General features: G+C 43.3%; 1 protein-coding gene across 1 annotated transcript in view; it reads right to left on the bottom strand.

The window, feature by feature from the left end:
- The window catches only part of LOC135499475 (titin-like), a 176,300-nt gene that overhangs the window by 123,286 nt on the left and 37,040 nt on the right, over positions 1–15,974 (bottom strand). The window contains exons 36-54 of the mRNA XM_064790235.1: positions 15,730–15,913; positions 15,494–15,615; positions 14,678–14,868; positions 14,127–14,347; positions 12,970–13,266; positions 12,490–12,644; positions 12,175–12,317; positions 9,999–10,128; positions 9,416–9,596; positions 8,135–8,337; positions 7,570–7,887; positions 7,234–7,448; positions 6,267–6,898; positions 5,313–5,510; positions 2,090–2,377; positions 1,636–1,862; positions 1,077–1,338; positions 570–810; positions 150–292 (exon numbers count right to left, since the gene is read on the bottom strand). Coding sequence (XP_064646305.1) covers positions 150–292; positions 570–810; positions 1,077–1,338; positions 1,636–1,862; positions 2,090–2,377; positions 5,313–5,510; positions 6,267–6,898; positions 7,234–7,448; positions 7,570–7,887; positions 8,135–8,337; positions 9,416–9,596; positions 9,999–10,128; positions 12,175–12,317; positions 12,490–12,644; positions 12,970–13,266; positions 14,127–14,347; positions 14,678–14,868; positions 15,494–15,615; positions 15,730–15,913 — 4,351 coding nt within the window. The remainder of the gene's footprint in view (positions 1–149; positions 293–569; positions 811–1,076; positions 1,339–1,635; positions 1,863–2,089; positions 2,378–5,312; positions 5,511–6,266; positions 6,899–7,233; positions 7,449–7,569; positions 7,888–8,134; positions 8,338–9,415; positions 9,597–9,998; positions 10,129–12,174; positions 12,318–12,489; positions 12,645–12,969; positions 13,267–14,126; positions 14,348–14,677; positions 14,869–15,493; positions 15,616–15,729; positions 15,914–15,974) is intronic.

Below are 15,974 nucleotides of genomic sequence, written 5' to 3'. Positions count from 1 at the left end.
ATGAGTTAATTGAATTGGGCTTGAAAACACAACGGGAGAGTGAAATGTGACCTCGTGAATCGTATGTAACCCGCTCTTTGGAAATGACTTGTTTGTGTCACGCATGAAAAGTGAACAGTGAAACATTACATGTGAACTCCTTAACTTACCATCAGGCATCAGCATGGCACTGGCAATAGCCTCGCCCACAGGATTTGATGCAACGCAGGAGTATTCTCCTTGGTCTTCACTGATAATGTGTGTCAACACAAGCGTTGCGTCTCCCGAACGTGGGTCAAAGTACATGCGGTTTCTGAAATAGAAAACACACTTATTTAGATACTTACAGAGACAAAAAGACGAGGGAATGAACCATTTTTTTCTCTCTGGACTTTTAAAGTGTGATTTGAAGTATTGCCCAATCACTTCCCTCCATCCAACCACTTGTTTGGGCAGTGTACAAGCAAACCTCTGGGGAGGGGTTTTCAGTGACCTAGACAATGCCGGAGTCCCAGGACTAGATCACAGTCCCCACATCAAAATCTAATAACCAATCTTCTAATCATCCCTAGATTACACTATTCTCTTACCGGTTTCCTTCCTTCATTTGGGCAGTGTTCTTGAGCCAGCAAACCTCTGGCATCGGGTTTCCAGCGACTCTACACGTAAATGACGCCGAGGATCCCTCAACGAGGACACAGTCATCGGGCCTGTTAATGAAACGTGGTGTCTCCACGGTCATGGTGGCGTAGGCCTTTGGCATCTCGACTGGTCGGAGTACAGGCTCTGCGACAGCTCTCCTCATCGGTGGACTTGGAGGCTTCTCTGGCTCTGAAAAAGATACAACGAATAAGATTCAAGCTTGAATCATTAAGAAGCATCTGTACAGCACAGCCGGCTTGGCAGTGTCCCCTAACAGTGCTTCTTTACATATACAGTTCACCACACAAGAAATCGGGCCAAAGTGGTGTCAAAATACGAGACTCACCATAGGGAAACAGAGCAGAACTGCAGACGAGAACCAAAATTGTCCAAAGAACAGGACTGACTGTCTAAGGGGTGAAGGCGAAGAGGAAAGACATACTACAACTACTTACCAGGTTCAACCCTGAGGTAACAGAAAGTCGACTTGCTGCCAGCAGGGTTAATTGCTGTGCACGTGTACTGGCCTGCATCCTCCGCGAAAACCTCGGCAATCACGAGTCGGCACATGTTGTGGTCTAACGTTATGTTGAAGTCTGGAGACTTCTTAATCTCAGAGTTGTCGTGGTACCATTTGATCAAGGGTTCGGGCTGGCCCGTCACCTCACATTCAAACACCACTTTCTGGCCTTCTTTCACATACGTGTTTTGGAGAGGCTGAAAACAACATCGTAGATGAATTTCTTCGTCTGTAAGTGAATAATTCGAAACAACCAATCCATGTTCCATATATTTAATGCTGACCTCAGTTCATGCCATGCCAATAATCCGCAAGAATTTGTGGAACAAATGCAATCTTTAGCCATAGACCATACTTTCAGATGTGCTGTTGAAAGGTAAAATCTTTCAGAGTGTGAAATATCAAATCTACTGCAAGTCGTAAATTAAGTAGGCAGTCACTGTTAATGACAGACACCAAACCTAGAGTTTCGTCCCAAATTCTGAACTACCTACCCTAGTAAAAACGGGAGCAATGTGGACGGGTGTAACCTTCCTGGAGGGCGGTCTCTCGGGACTCGCGCTAGGTACTCTGAACGTCCACTTGCGCTCCTCATGCGATCTACGCTCCTCGATAGCATGGTATATCTCGGCACGTGCCCGCCTCTCGGGTGACGCCCCGAGGGACGAGTCACGTGACCGTGGCGGGGTAGGAGACGATGTTTCTTCTCTGGCTGATGGAACTGGAGGGGAGAGTATCACATTGTTAGAATTTTTGTAATATTGATGCATGATTTTCGCTATTTTGCATCAATTTGTCCATTTCTCATGGCAGGTCCTCGTTGTGAATGACCAATGTGGGTCTCTGCCACCACGATTCACATCAAGAATTAGTAATTTAACACATTCTAACTGTTGGTTCATCGTTCACGAAAAAGGTTTTTAAGAGGGGAAATGTTCAATTTCTTACCTTCTACAATAAGTTCTGCAGTACATTCAGCCATACCGGCTTGGTTCTCCGCTGTGACAGAGAACTTTCCGGAATCTTCATAGAATACTTCTGGAATGTACAGTGTGTGCAAGTCACCCTCCGCAATTATCTCAAAGTCGGGCGAGCTCACAATTTTGGCACCTTCGCGGAACCATGTGACTTCGGGCGCAGGTGAGCCAGCGACCCTCACGGTCAGGCGGACTGATTGACCTTCCTTGACCTCCTGGCTCTGCATGCGCTGTGGGAAAGATGGTGGCACCATGGTTGCTGAAACGAGACAAAAAGGTGGGTTGAATATGGTAGACGCCAGACAGTTTTTCATAAAGAATCTCTCAATCAGACAACATATCAAGTCAAGGTGAGTTACCGGCAGTAAAATTGGAACTTTTTTCATGAAAAAGGTAGTAGTTTATTGGGTAAGTGCAGATATTTATAACTTTTGGTCCTAAAATAGCGACATTAACTCCAGGCTCGAAGACATTTAGATTTTGGGAACTTGCACCTGTGTTTCTTTTTTGATTTCTCTGTTCGCCTAAATAGATGCTTCCAAGGCAAAATGCTCAACACTTTTAGATTTGCCATTTCCACCAAACCGAAAACGAAGTCTAAGACTTGAAAAAACAAATAGAACTGTACCAAAGCACGGCATTGGATTTTGTCTGGTGCATTCCACAGAAAAATAATTAAACAAATGTTCAACATCAAACAACTACTCTCGCACTGGAATTTTTCTCTTAACATTTTGTTGGGGATCACACAGGAGTATCTGTGGCCTCCAGGGAGAAAGGGTAATGGGTAAAGAGTCTGCTAGCCATGATCAGGTGTTAGAAAGAAGAGATTGCTCGGGGCAACAAAACCTTCAGAGCAGACGATCTTTCTCCTAACCTGTGCTTGAAAACAAGAACAGAACCATTGGCTATTTCCCTTTCATAACCAAGCGGATCAATTTGTTACGAATCCATACAGACCCAGATCCCATTTGATGTAAAAACAATTTTCCTCTTACTATTATTGAGAAGTTGCCCCTTGCATGAACTGAGCCTTCTCTAGTGAAAGTGGAAGGTACCGTATCTTTAACAGGATGGGGGGAGATACCCCCTTTCTTGCACCCTCAATGTTGGCAAGGAAGCTTGGTAAGAAAGGTGTTAGGATTCAGCATCAAAAGGCACTACAAGATAATGCAGCGGGGTCATTAAGATTGGATGGGAGGCCTTACAATACCGTTGGGAAATTGCACATTCCCGCACTGACCTTTGATTTGAAGGATAGGATGGCTATGCGCCAGCTCAGATAACTTGAAACATGAACCATATTGTTTATCAGAATCTGCCAGTCTAGCTGATATCTGTGTGGAATCCAGCTGATACCTGTGTGGAGTCCGTCTCGAAGCCATCTTTCTCAGTCCCAATAAAATACAGCATTCTTGACTAATTTTTTAAAACAAAATATAAATTGAGCTAACCCCGACTTACAAAAGATAAGAAAACGTCCAACATCTGGATGATTAAGTTGAACCAAGGCGGTTCTCAACCAGATCAGCTAATGGCAAGCTATTCCCCAAGAGTTCTATGGATGGTCCTTGGCTCCATTTACTTTACTCTTAAGAAATGATGCCCTCAATTCCAAAAAGAACCTTTCAAGCTGACAAGGGGTGTCTCAAGTTACAGTTCATAGTTATAGTTTAGGTAAATTTAACCTCTGAGTAGCCTTGATAAAGGAACTGTGGCCGTATCGAGGACTAACATTTTAACAGCCATAGAAGGGGCTAATAAAAGCAGACCTTTGCTACTCGTCTTTAAGTTTAGTAAATAATTCATTTAAAATATAGACAAATATTTACCTGAATATCCATACCAATGGTAAAAGACTTCACCCCAACGATATGCCATTTTCGAAAAACACAACTAAATGGTATCCAACACGAATATAAAATTCCTTTTATCTCAAAGAAATGAAATCCTTTTTCGAGGAATCGATCCTCGTCTTCGAAACGAAAGTAATCACAAGTAAAAATGCATTGGTTTTTACTTCGTCGTGGACCTCCTACCCCATAAACCCAGCAGGGAAGCGAGAGACCTAACAGCGGTAGATGCAAGACAAGTATGGCCCCACAACTACCGGAGATCTGCACTTTGCGCTGAAATCGGTCATCGTGTAGATATCCGTAAAAACAGCAGCGAAACTCGTCAACGCGGAAGTAGCATTCTTCTCTGACGTATGAATGCGATGCTTGCCAACCGCACCACTTCTGAAAGTGGCCAACTGACAGCCTGCACTGAAAGTACTTGCTTACAAATCCAACTCGATTTGACCACAAAACCTAAAGGAAACGCACTGATATGTAAACTGAATGCATTGGTGAGTCTGGGCAACTTACATTGAATGAGAGGATTGAAAGTACCTGCCGCCAATTTCAATGTAAGTTGACTCCAAACTTTGTACATTAATGTACTTGCGATCCCTGCCAACTGAGAGTGGAATTCGAGGAAGGCAGATAGATCTATAATTCACCTGTGGAACACAGGGTCAAATTACCCAGCACTTTTATCTGTAGTTTCAAGCTCCAAGCAAGTGAGATATCAGGGGGGTAATAATTGTAATAGCTCAGCCACGAGGAAGAGTTAAGGGATTGGAAGGATTCTTTGTCAACATTTTCCAGCAACAGGGACAAAACTCGAACCACATATAGCAAGGCAGAAGAGACAGAAAATTGCAGAAGATTTGCCGCTACACAAAGAAGCAAAGGAAGGCCAGCAACAACCAGCTTCATTCTATCTAGTTGACATAAAAGAGGCACAAATGATGAAACTAGTTGAGGAAACTGGATAACCAAGAGTACTAAGTAAGTATGAGGCAAAGAGAAGGTGCGGTGGGTGCATTGGACACCTTGGCCACTTCTAATGAATCACCAACTTCAAGTGGTTGTGTTGGGGAAAGCTTACAAGGGCCTTTTTTTACAATTTGAACACGGAAATAGATGTCCCATGCAACCATGAGAAGTTTTCTTCAATACAGACTCTGATCCAAGAAAAAGAACGAAAAGTTGTTCTTCTCTAGCTGACATCATCGCATTGAGTTGTATCATCGTTTCTATGTATACCATACATCAAAGACGCACAGTTTCATGGCATTTGAGTTTCTGACAAAAGGCAACGCCTTATCCATTGGAAAACAAAGCACTTGAGCAATAAAAGTGTCCTACCTTTCACAATAAGTTCAGCAGTGCTGGACGCCGATCCAGCCATGTTGTCAGCTTTGCACGTAAACTTGCCGGCGTCTTCCTCAAAGACTTCCGGGATTGACAGCGACACCCGATTGTTACGGAACGAGATCTCAAAGTCAGGTTTCTCAGTGATTGGGCGGCTCTCGCGGTACCACTTGATGGTTGGTTCAGGAGATCCTAGAATATGGAATGGAAAAATTGATACTCAGATGAAGTTTTCAGTGAGAAGTTTTAGTGATCGCAAACCAAAAAAGCAGAAGAAAGCAATGGTGCACAATATATCTTGAGGCTGGGTTGTTTTGAATAATTTACAAAGTTAAAAAAGTGCATCATTTTCACGCCATTCTGTTTCCGTGACACAAACCCAAAAGTCATCAATTTCAATGCCGTCGATTGATAGGTAGACATCTCAAGCTAGCTTCTCATTGATTCTGATGCTAAAGTTGATCTGCTGAAGGGGTTAAAGTATAGAGGATACGTGTCACAAAAGCCTCTAAATGTTAAAGAGTTTGAACTTTTTAAAACACAAAATCAAGTTCTCCACTTTTAAAGTTCACTCGCATTTCTTAAAATCTACTACCAGAACCAATAGCAATACACCAAACGGAAGCAGAACGAAACCTCTTTAAAACTTGCTGATGACCCACTCGCCGATCTCAGTATCTCTACCTTCTGCTTGTTTATTTATTGTGAAACAGGAAGATGATAACACTGGATGTTGTATACATTTGTAAACGGCTTCGGGTATCGTCCGTCAAGGACATAGGACATAGAACTATTCCGAGGAAGAGATGATAGCCAACATATTGTGACCACACACGCAGAGGAATTTTTACTGGTGGAGCAGTGTTACTGGGCCGAATTCAAAGTAACGAACAAGTTTCCTGCGGCAAGGAATACGGCTATTCATTTCTCTATTAAAGATACACTCACCTGTGACGACTCCCTCAAAGATGACTCGCGTTCCTTCCTCCGCAGCAATGTTCTTCAGCGGCTGAACAAACTTGGGCGGCACTGGAACAGCGATCGTCACATCAACTTGTTTGAACTTTGGTGTCAAATCTTTAGTCGATTTGAACATCTCCGGCCTATCTGGGGCAATCGTTAGCTTCTCGTGGCCATAGACAGGTGGCGACTCTGGCACCTTTCTGGGCGTCGGTGGCGATGACACTGGCGTACGCCGCCTCTGCACTGGTGGTGACTTCACAGGCGTAACAACACGACGCTGAGCAGGCGGCGACTTCTGCGCGAACATCGGCTTCTTCTGCTGCATGAATACAGGTGGCGTCTTCAAGGCCTGAATCGGTGCAGACGTCGGCCATGCTGGTTCCACAGGCGCGTACGCTGGCGGTGCCGACACAGCCTGTATCGGTGGTGAGACTGGTCTCATCTGCTGGACTGGCGGCGTCTTCACCGTTTTGAATGGAGATGGTGGCGCCACTGGTGCCCAAACTTTGGGTGCTGCCTCTGGTGCGATTGGCTTGGGCTGCCATGTAGTTTGAGCCTTGGAGATATCGATTGGTGTTGGCCTCTTCCTGGCCGCTGAAGGCTTCAGGAAGCTGGAACTGAAGAATTATAGGGTGTAAGAAGGGATCTGAAGTGATGCATGCTAGATATGTCCTAAAAGGTCAGGTCGTTAATGAGGTCGACTAACAGCTGCGTCACAAAGCCTACTCTCACTTTCTGTATCACAACAGCTCCCTTTACTCAGATGTGCTGCACTGTACTGTGGTACTATTTGTACAGTCCTGCGGTACTGTTTGCACAGTGCTGAGGTACTGTTTGTACAGAACTGCAGTACTGTTTGCACAGTACTGAGGAACTGTTTGTACAGAACTGCTGTACTTTTTGCACTGTACTTCAGTACTGTGGTACTTGGTCCAAGCCATTAAATTCTTACCTTTCCTTGATAGGAGCAGGCCTGCTTGGCGTGGGCTCCTCGACAGTCAACATGGCGGAGCACGTAGCTCGTCCAGACGGATTCTCAGCAGTAATCGAGAACCGTCCGGAATCCTCATCAAAAACTTCTGGAATGTACAAGGAGTGCTTGTTGCCCTCCTGCTTGATCTGGTAGTCTTTATTACGAATAGGTTCACCATTGAACATCCACTGCACCTGTTGTGAAAGGAAGAGATCAGGTCAGTCCAAGATATGGCAATGGCTTGCCACAAAGGCAACATTACAGACAAAATCACCACTGATGAGGACAATCTAGGGCAACACAGCGACTGCCTACCTTTGGTGCTGGGTTGCCAATAATGGCACACTCTAGCGTAACATCCTCTCCTGGCTGTAGCGTAGTGTCCATATACAGCTTGATGAACTCCGGTGGGCGGTGGTCAACGAGCGGGAACTCCTCCCGCGGTGCAGGCGTAAACGTCATCGACTTGACGGGCGTTTGGTGTATGACTTCCTCGGGAGTTGGCGCCACAGTAAGCTTGGCGTAGCACTTGGCCTCGCCAGCGGGGTTGACGGCCTTCACCATGAATGTACCGGCATCCTCGGCAAAGGCTTCTGGGATTGACATCATCTGGAGTTCACCATCCGAAACCAACTGCAAAAGTAGTTAGATTTGATCAAATTCAATTCATTCAAATAGACAAAGCAACGCTGTATGACAAGTAACCACTGAATTTCAAATGTTGTCCTATTCATCGTTTTCAAAATGGCAAGAATGGATATGTGTGTCGTGGTACATTTTATACCTTTGTGTTCTGGAACATTTTACACGTTTGTGTCGTGAAACATTTTATATGCTTGAACCTTTGCACAACCTCAAAATTTGAAACAAAAGCCGTTACCTGGAAATCAGGAGAGTTCTCCAATAGGGCGGTCTCCCGATACCACGATATGTTCGGATGGGGTTGCCCGGTAACGCGGCAACTGAACTGGACACATTCACCCTCGTGACATGTGATGTCCTTCATCAGCATGACGAACCTCGGTGGCGCCATCTCGGACGTGAAGCTATGGATTGAGGCGGCGTCGCTCAGCTCACTCAACGCTGTAAAAAAACATTGAACCCTCCCTTAGCGGACACCTTCATTGGCAGACAACCTCTATATTAGGACACTATGTTGGGTCCCAATTTCGTTGTTTTCATTCAATTTGACCTCTCTAATCAGGACACCTCTCTATTAAGGACAGCATTTATCAAACTTCGGTTGAATGCAAGTATACTTGATGAGGGGTATAAAACTTATAATTTTACCAAATTTCTAAAGGAATGGTCGAAAAGCCTCCATATCCATTGCCCATTAGTCCTTAGTCAAAATAATATCCCCATCACTCCAAGTCAATTCGAAAGTACAACACTTTTGGTCAACAGTAATCCTACTGAACTTTACACTATAATCCAAAAACCGAACACCACACCATTATTCCACAATGCATCCGAAACCCCGACTCCACCACTCTATCATCCCACCTTCACTAAAGTCTTGGGCCCAATCTCTACACCTTATCTTAGAAATTCTAGCCAGCTCCAGATCAAGACATCTAATCATTCTAGCGGCCTGATGTATCGAAAGTTCATGTCTGTTCGCCCCGAGCAGGTGCGAATGAAATCTGATTCAAGTTCGGGATATCAAAATCTGTTGTTACTTAGGTGTGTATTGATATAACCTTACTTTCGATCAGAAAGGTGTCAGTTTTTTTCATATCTCAGTTAGTTCTCTCTTCAATAAATTGCACTTTTAAAAATGAGCAACAAGCCCTACTGATAACTCGATTCTGATCACATTACGATTTTGGCGAAAGAGTTGTATGCTCAAGTCTTTCCGCTTTATGACGCAAATATCCTCAATGCCTGAAAACACTTTCAATTTATAAGCATTTTTGCCCTCACACTTCTTCCCCCAGTCTTCTTGGTACCCATCAAGCCCCATAGCCCCTTTGATAATGACGATGCTATAGCCCCTTTGAAAACCTTTAGATAATATATCATAATGGAGATTTTTAAATCACCTTTCCTACCTATAACAACCTGGTCTTTCTGGTACTCCTCCAGCCCCACAGTCCCTTTAGCAATAAAACAATCCCTATAGTCCTTTTAAGAACTTTAAAGAACCAAAAGCACTTACGTTCCACGTGTAGCTCACAGATGCTCTCGGCATGCCCGTGAATGTTATTCGCTTCACATTTGTACTGGCCGCTGTCTTCGAGGTACGCCTCGCGAATGATCAGGGTGCAACGGTCGCCCTCAAACAGCAGCTGGAAGTCCTTGGACTCCTTCACAGGCTTGTTGTGCTTGAACCAAATGACCTAGAGGGAGAAAATCGCAAGAAATGATAACATGGATAGTTTTCAGAGACGGTTGTGATGTGCTTAGTCCTCAACCATTAACGTCAGTTTACAAAGCTATCCTCAAAATCGCAAGAAATGATAACATGGATAGTTTTCATAGATGGTTGCGATGTGCTTAGTCCTTGACAATTTAATTCAGTTAACAAAGCTATCCTCGAAAATCAGCAGAAATTATAACATGGATAGCATTAACAGACTGCTGTGACCTCAACCATTTACATCACTGAACTGATGTTTTGATATGAACAATTATTCCTACTTAAATACACGATCTTCAAAACTGCAGGTACATCAAAATACGGCGAGGAATGGAGATAGAGGTGCGGGGGGGGGGGCAGACAAACATTACTGCTTACTCACCTCTGGTTCTGGGTGTCCGACAATGATGCAGTCAAGCCGCGCACGGCCTCCTTCCATCACCTCGCGATCAACAAGATGTTGTGTGAAGACGGGCGGTGACGCTTCGCCGGCGTCTGAAGCTCCAGACTCGCTGCAAGAAAATTAAAACAATTGGATTTGTTTGGTAAACCGAGAAGACAGGAAAAGATGTTTTTGATAGAATCAATTTTAGGATATGCATAACCCAATTGGACTAGCAGTGATATCATATTTTAAGACAATATTCCATGATTTTCAGACACATGCTGGGAATGATGACATCCTAGAGATTTCATTGCACATTGTTACGTCATCTATTTTCATCTTTTTTTATCCACTTGAGAGTCAGGTCAGAGTGTCAGGTCAATGGAACCAACCCGGATTCAGTGGCGGATCCAGAAATTTCATGAAGGGAGGGTGCAGGCTCACCCAGAGAATCTTGGGAAACGAAAGTGGCCTGAGCTTTCACCCAGAGACAAGCTGGTCCGATGATAAAGCAATGTGTACTGTATGGACCAGTTTGTATTTGGAGTCATACAACTGAGTAATATTCTGGAGTTTAGTGGGATTTTTAGCTTGCCCTGTCATAATGTGCTTAGTACAAGGCATCTTACTATAATGCAAGGATAACCAGGCCTTGTTTTCCAAACAATCTGTATAAGTTTTTAGAAAAGGGAACAGAACCTGGAGGGTTAAGAGATTGCATTGCTCTTTGATTAAATTCTTCAGATATATGATTTGGTTATTTGGTGCATACAGATAACAATCTTTACCATGATATGAAACCTTGGGGAAATAGGTACTTTTACTTAGAACCTATACTAGTAGTTTTAACATTTTTGTACGTGACTGACAAAATAAAGGAGCTAAAAATACTCTCAGAATGCACACATACAGCAATAAAGGAACAAGGAATAGTGAGATGGTAGAATCAAAATATTGAGATATTAGTATAAACTTGTGAAATTAGTTATAATTTATGAATTCATGAACAGGAAATCCATTATTATTTCTACTTTCATGTCTCATGATATTGTTATGGATGTCTAAAACTACTTGTACATCATGAGTTGGATAGCTCCAAAAAAACTTTGAAATGTTTTAAAAAGGGAAATGCTGTAATACTACTGTTAGAAGAATTAACAGAGCACACATCAACGTAAACATTGAAGGGTTATAACTACGTTTTATCGCTGGGAAATTATAACGAAAGCATCAACGTCGGAAGTTCTATTATAGCTGTTTCATTGCCAATATTATGTCATATCATCATAAGAAGTTTCATTGGATATAATGTCATGACAAGATGGCGATAATAGGAGCACGACTGCTGCAAAAATAGGACTTTCGACATTAAAGGTTTCTGACTATCGTCAAGATAATTGATCGGAAATGTACTCGGCGATTGATCTTGCTATCTTAACAATGCAAGAAGAAAAAACAAAATCTACCTTGACAGACTGAAAGTAAAACAAAGTGAAAATGCATAAGACTGTGCATTTAATTGCTGCGATGGGCAATAAAACGAATTCTAATCTGCAGGGAAAACTGATAATCACTGCAATGTGAGTCAAATTCAAAGTTTGATAGTTAAAGTAGCTGAAACTTGTTGGCACCACCTACGATGATCACTACAGACAAGTGATTTTTGTTGCATAAAACAAATACTGCACATCTCTGCAATAAATGTTGCCTGTCTGCCATGTACTTAACAAATACAGGTAGCATTGGCAGGCTCAGACATGAGCACCCTAGACTATTCCATGCAAACTTGTATAAGGTGAGTGGATCAGATAACAAGAGGCAGTGCACCTGATGAAACAGTCAGTGCTGCCATTTGTGAGCCAGGTGAATAACTATAAGTACCCATCACCACTATTTTCTGCCTATTTGGCTTTAACGGTGTGATCTTGCATCCGATGCGAAAAGCGAGTCTGATTTTGGGAGTTTTTAGCGGGGGTCAGGATTGCTGAAAGGGGGTCATTTGGTCACTTTTTGTCACTTTCCAAACAGAAACACAAAATACATGTATAGCTTGGGAGCATAGTAATCTTATTGTGCCATCTCTGACATTTCTTTTGCTCAGGGGGTCTGAAAAAGGGTGTTTGGGGGTGAAAGTTGGGCGCTGAAAGTGTTAAGTGAAAATAGTTTTACTCACGTTTCATAAGTACTCTCTACAGTGATTGTACAGCTACTGGAGGCCTCCCCGGCCGGGTTATGTAACAACACGGTGTATGAGCCGGAGTCCTCAGGATATGCTTCTGTGATCTCTAAACTACTAAAGTCAGATTCTATAGTTATCTGAAAAAACAATAAAACGAGTTGTTAAGAGTTGTTAGGAATCAGGTTCTCTCGTAAATTGCTCACGATGAAATACAACTCTTTTCGCCGAATTTATAAACAGGAAATGAGAAGGCTCATTTTCACCGCCCGAAAAGATGTAAAATGTCCTGAAACATCCCCTTTAACTCACCTTAAATACACTGGACGGTATAATTGGGTCACTGCCCCTCAGCCACGTGACATCAGGCTGCGGGTTTGCAGTGAATCGACATTGAATGCAGATTGGCTTTCCTTCGACGCTAGTGACATCTTTTAGGCCTTCGCGGAACTGAGGTTGCTCAGCCGCTGAAAGATCAAAGAAATTCATGAGACGAGATGGAAATATTTACCCTGGAAGTTGAACTCAAGGTTAGCTTGGGTTAAGCAGATTTGGTCACCTTGGTATGGTTTGGTGCCCGATACTTTTATGACCCACTTTGAGGAACTGTTCTTTATTTCAACATCAGAGACTCGATGAAGTTATCTTTGTACATTTAATGTGAAAGGATTTAGAATATCTTTCAGGGCCCTGAAATGTTTAAAGTTAAGGAAAAGCAGCTCTGAAAAATGAAGTCTAAAAAAGAGACTGATTTTAAAACATGCGGCATGCAGAGACTAGAATGCCGCTTACGTATAACCGTGAGTCGCGCACTTGACGCAGACTCTCCTCCCTGATTGGTCGCTTTGCACGTATAACGCGCATCATGTCCCTTATTAACGCGACGAATCTTAAGGCAACAAGTTCCGTTGATTTTGGTGATTACAAAATCTGGGGAATTATCGACGCTGACATCGTCTTTGAACCAAGAGACGGTCGGAGACGGGCAACCCGTCACATGACATTCAAATGTGAAAGGGTTACCCTCTGTGACGTCAGCCGATTTGAGATTTTTCGCAAAATCGGGAGGTAGGATTTTCTGTTGTGTTTCTGGAAGGAAAGAGTGTGCACGGTGACGCCAAGCTACCAGAGGGTGATGTGCTGGGACAGAGAATTTTCCAACCCCTGACTCGCGAAATGTACTCCAAAAGTCATTTTCCAATACCCTGCAATCCTGTATTACCCAAGCCCTTACCCCCAATCGTGTATTCAAAAAGTCGATCTCCAATACCCTCCAATCCTGAAATTTGTCCAAGCATGCATTATTTTTTATTCAATAACCACTCCTGTTTCAAGGTACCATCCCGTTTCAAACAAGACACAGATAAATGTTCTCCCTGCCAAATAAAAATCAGCACTCACTTTTTTCATCTGAGCATACAAGTCCACAATTTCTCGAAAATACTTGTGGTCTAACTGAGCATGCAGCCCACAAGTCCCACAATATAGTTGTGGTCTATTTTGTCAAAGGGTCATCAAACTTGCCGTTTTGCAATTACTCATTTATAAACAAATAGAGTGGTTCAATTCATTCAAGTATCCAAAGATACATGTAAGACATTTTTGTGTCAGATCTAGAATGGAGAATGACCAATAACAGTACTTTGTAACTCCCACGCAAATATTTAACCGATTCATCATATTTGTCCTATACTTGACCTTAAGGCCCCTTCCCTTCCCCCACCCACCAAACCACTTATCCCACCCCAGTTTGTTTCTTAATATTGCCTACAGAAGGGTCAACTTTTCTTCAAGGGCATGCAAAAGCACGGAGACAGATAGAAAGTATTCTCAATAGAATTTATCTGGTGCACCCGAAGAAGAAAAATAGTGCTCCATAAAGAAATCCAACTTTGCCAAAGTGCTAAAAAGCTACAACAGTTATATGACTCCAGCACCAGGATGCCTACCTCGGACAGTCAAGTGACCGGATGTCTCAACGCTCCCGGCAGTGTTGGTCGCTCGGCAGGTGTAGCGAGCTGTGTCCTCAGAGAACGTTTCCTCAATGGTCAGCGTGGCGAGCCCGTTGTCGTAACGCGTCTCGTAGTCCGGGCTGATCAGCGGGATGTTATCTTTGTACCACATCAGCTGTGGGATGTCGTCACTGTCGAATCTGCACTCAAATGTAAATCTGGAAGAAAGAGGAGGAGAAATTAGTGTAACTGTGCCTTCCTACAGATCAAATAATGGTGACCAGATTTTAACACCATTATCTAAGGCTTCGATTACAAAGAGTTAATGTTTTCACATGGAATGTATCACTCTTCACTTTTCATGCGTGACATGAAGAATGAGCAAGTCATTTCCAAAGAGCGGGTGACATATGATTCACGATGTCGCTTTTCACCTTCAAGTCGTGTTTTCAAGCCTAATTCAGTTAACTCATGACAAGGGAATCTTGATAGGTGACAATGGCCTAAAACTGAATGAATTTCTGGAAAATACTCTCAACACTCATTACCTGATCCCCTCCATAACGTCAGCACTCCTCAGAGGCTGCGTCACTTTTGGTGGAAATATTTTACGTTCTTCAGGCAATTTGATTGGCTCGAATCCAATGGGGACCGCCGCGATTGGCGCAAATTCTTCTTTTGCGGCGATCACCTCTTCCACTGGGGATTCTGAGACTTCGGGTGAGGGAGGAGGGGGAGCCTGCAAGAGAGATCACAATAGTTAATACATCCAATAAAGTCAACGAAACGAACTAGTTTAGAGTTTTGTCTGCCTTGGCTTATTGAACAATGTTCTGTCTTCATGATTCTCTCTCGGAAGAAAAGAGAAATTGCGATACGGTATTCGTATCGCAATTTCTCTTTTCTTCCTTTTTCTTCTTTTTTTATATCTTGCTTGATACACCCTTCTTATCAGATTGACGCAAGCCTTATCACCAGTGTTGTGGAAACTGGCCTAGGTGTTTTATATTACCGTTCCGCGATCGTTAAGGTACTTATTTCCCAATACAGACAGTGACATTTCTCCTTTGGGTAGAGACAGGTAGATGGACAAAGTGACATCTTTTTGACATTCAAGTTGCTGCAAGCTTTCCCTAATTTTGGTATCCAGTTGAAAGCAGTCCAAACCACTTGTACAAGGGACAGTTTAAGTCAGCTGCGCATGCAGTGATACTTGCAACTCTACCTTTACTGCAGTCTGGCTGAGCACATGTTCATTACCAACACTGGCGATATCTCATTTCATGACCATCTCAAAGTGAGTTGGTGGTTTGAAGAACTGTCACCAAATGTCACTGCCTGAATAATGAAAATACATAACCTACCTCTTCGCGTTTCTTGAGGGCATCTTGGAGACTCTCAAGTTGCCTGTTTGCCTGTTTGAATGAGTCCATCACGTCATGGTACTTGACAACGACGTGGCGTACTCGATTCTGAGCTTGCGGTCCTGGAAACAAAAGAATTGTTACAAATGAGATTACTCGGTTCTGAGCTTGCGGTCCCGGAAACGAAAGAACTGTTACAAATAAGATTACTCCAATCAACTTCCCCTCGCACTTACCATATAACTGAGATGCAAGCTCTGAAAGTTTGTTGATTCGTTCTTCCTGCGGCGGTTGACCTTGGTCAAGGTGACTCTTGACCTTGTCGACCAGCTCCGCAGCCTCCGCGGCAGTCTTGCAGTCCTGGGCTTGACGGCCAATGTTGAACAGGAACTGGCTGCCTTCACGGATCCACTCTTCACACTGAAAATAACGAAGGACTTTGTCAGACCTATGACTTGATAAAAATGGGTGCAATACACGA

This window comes from Lineus longissimus, chromosome 15 (genome assembly GCF_910592395.1).
Source record: "Lineus longissimus chromosome 15, tnLinLong1.2, whole genome shotgun sequence".
In the NCBI taxonomy this organism is placed as follows: Eukaryota; Metazoa; Nemertea; class Pilidiophora; order Heteronemertea; family Lineidae; genus Lineus; species Lineus longissimus.
The sequence above is the reverse complement of the archived record's forward strand: the minus strand, read 5'-3'. Positions and strand labels throughout refer to the sequence as shown.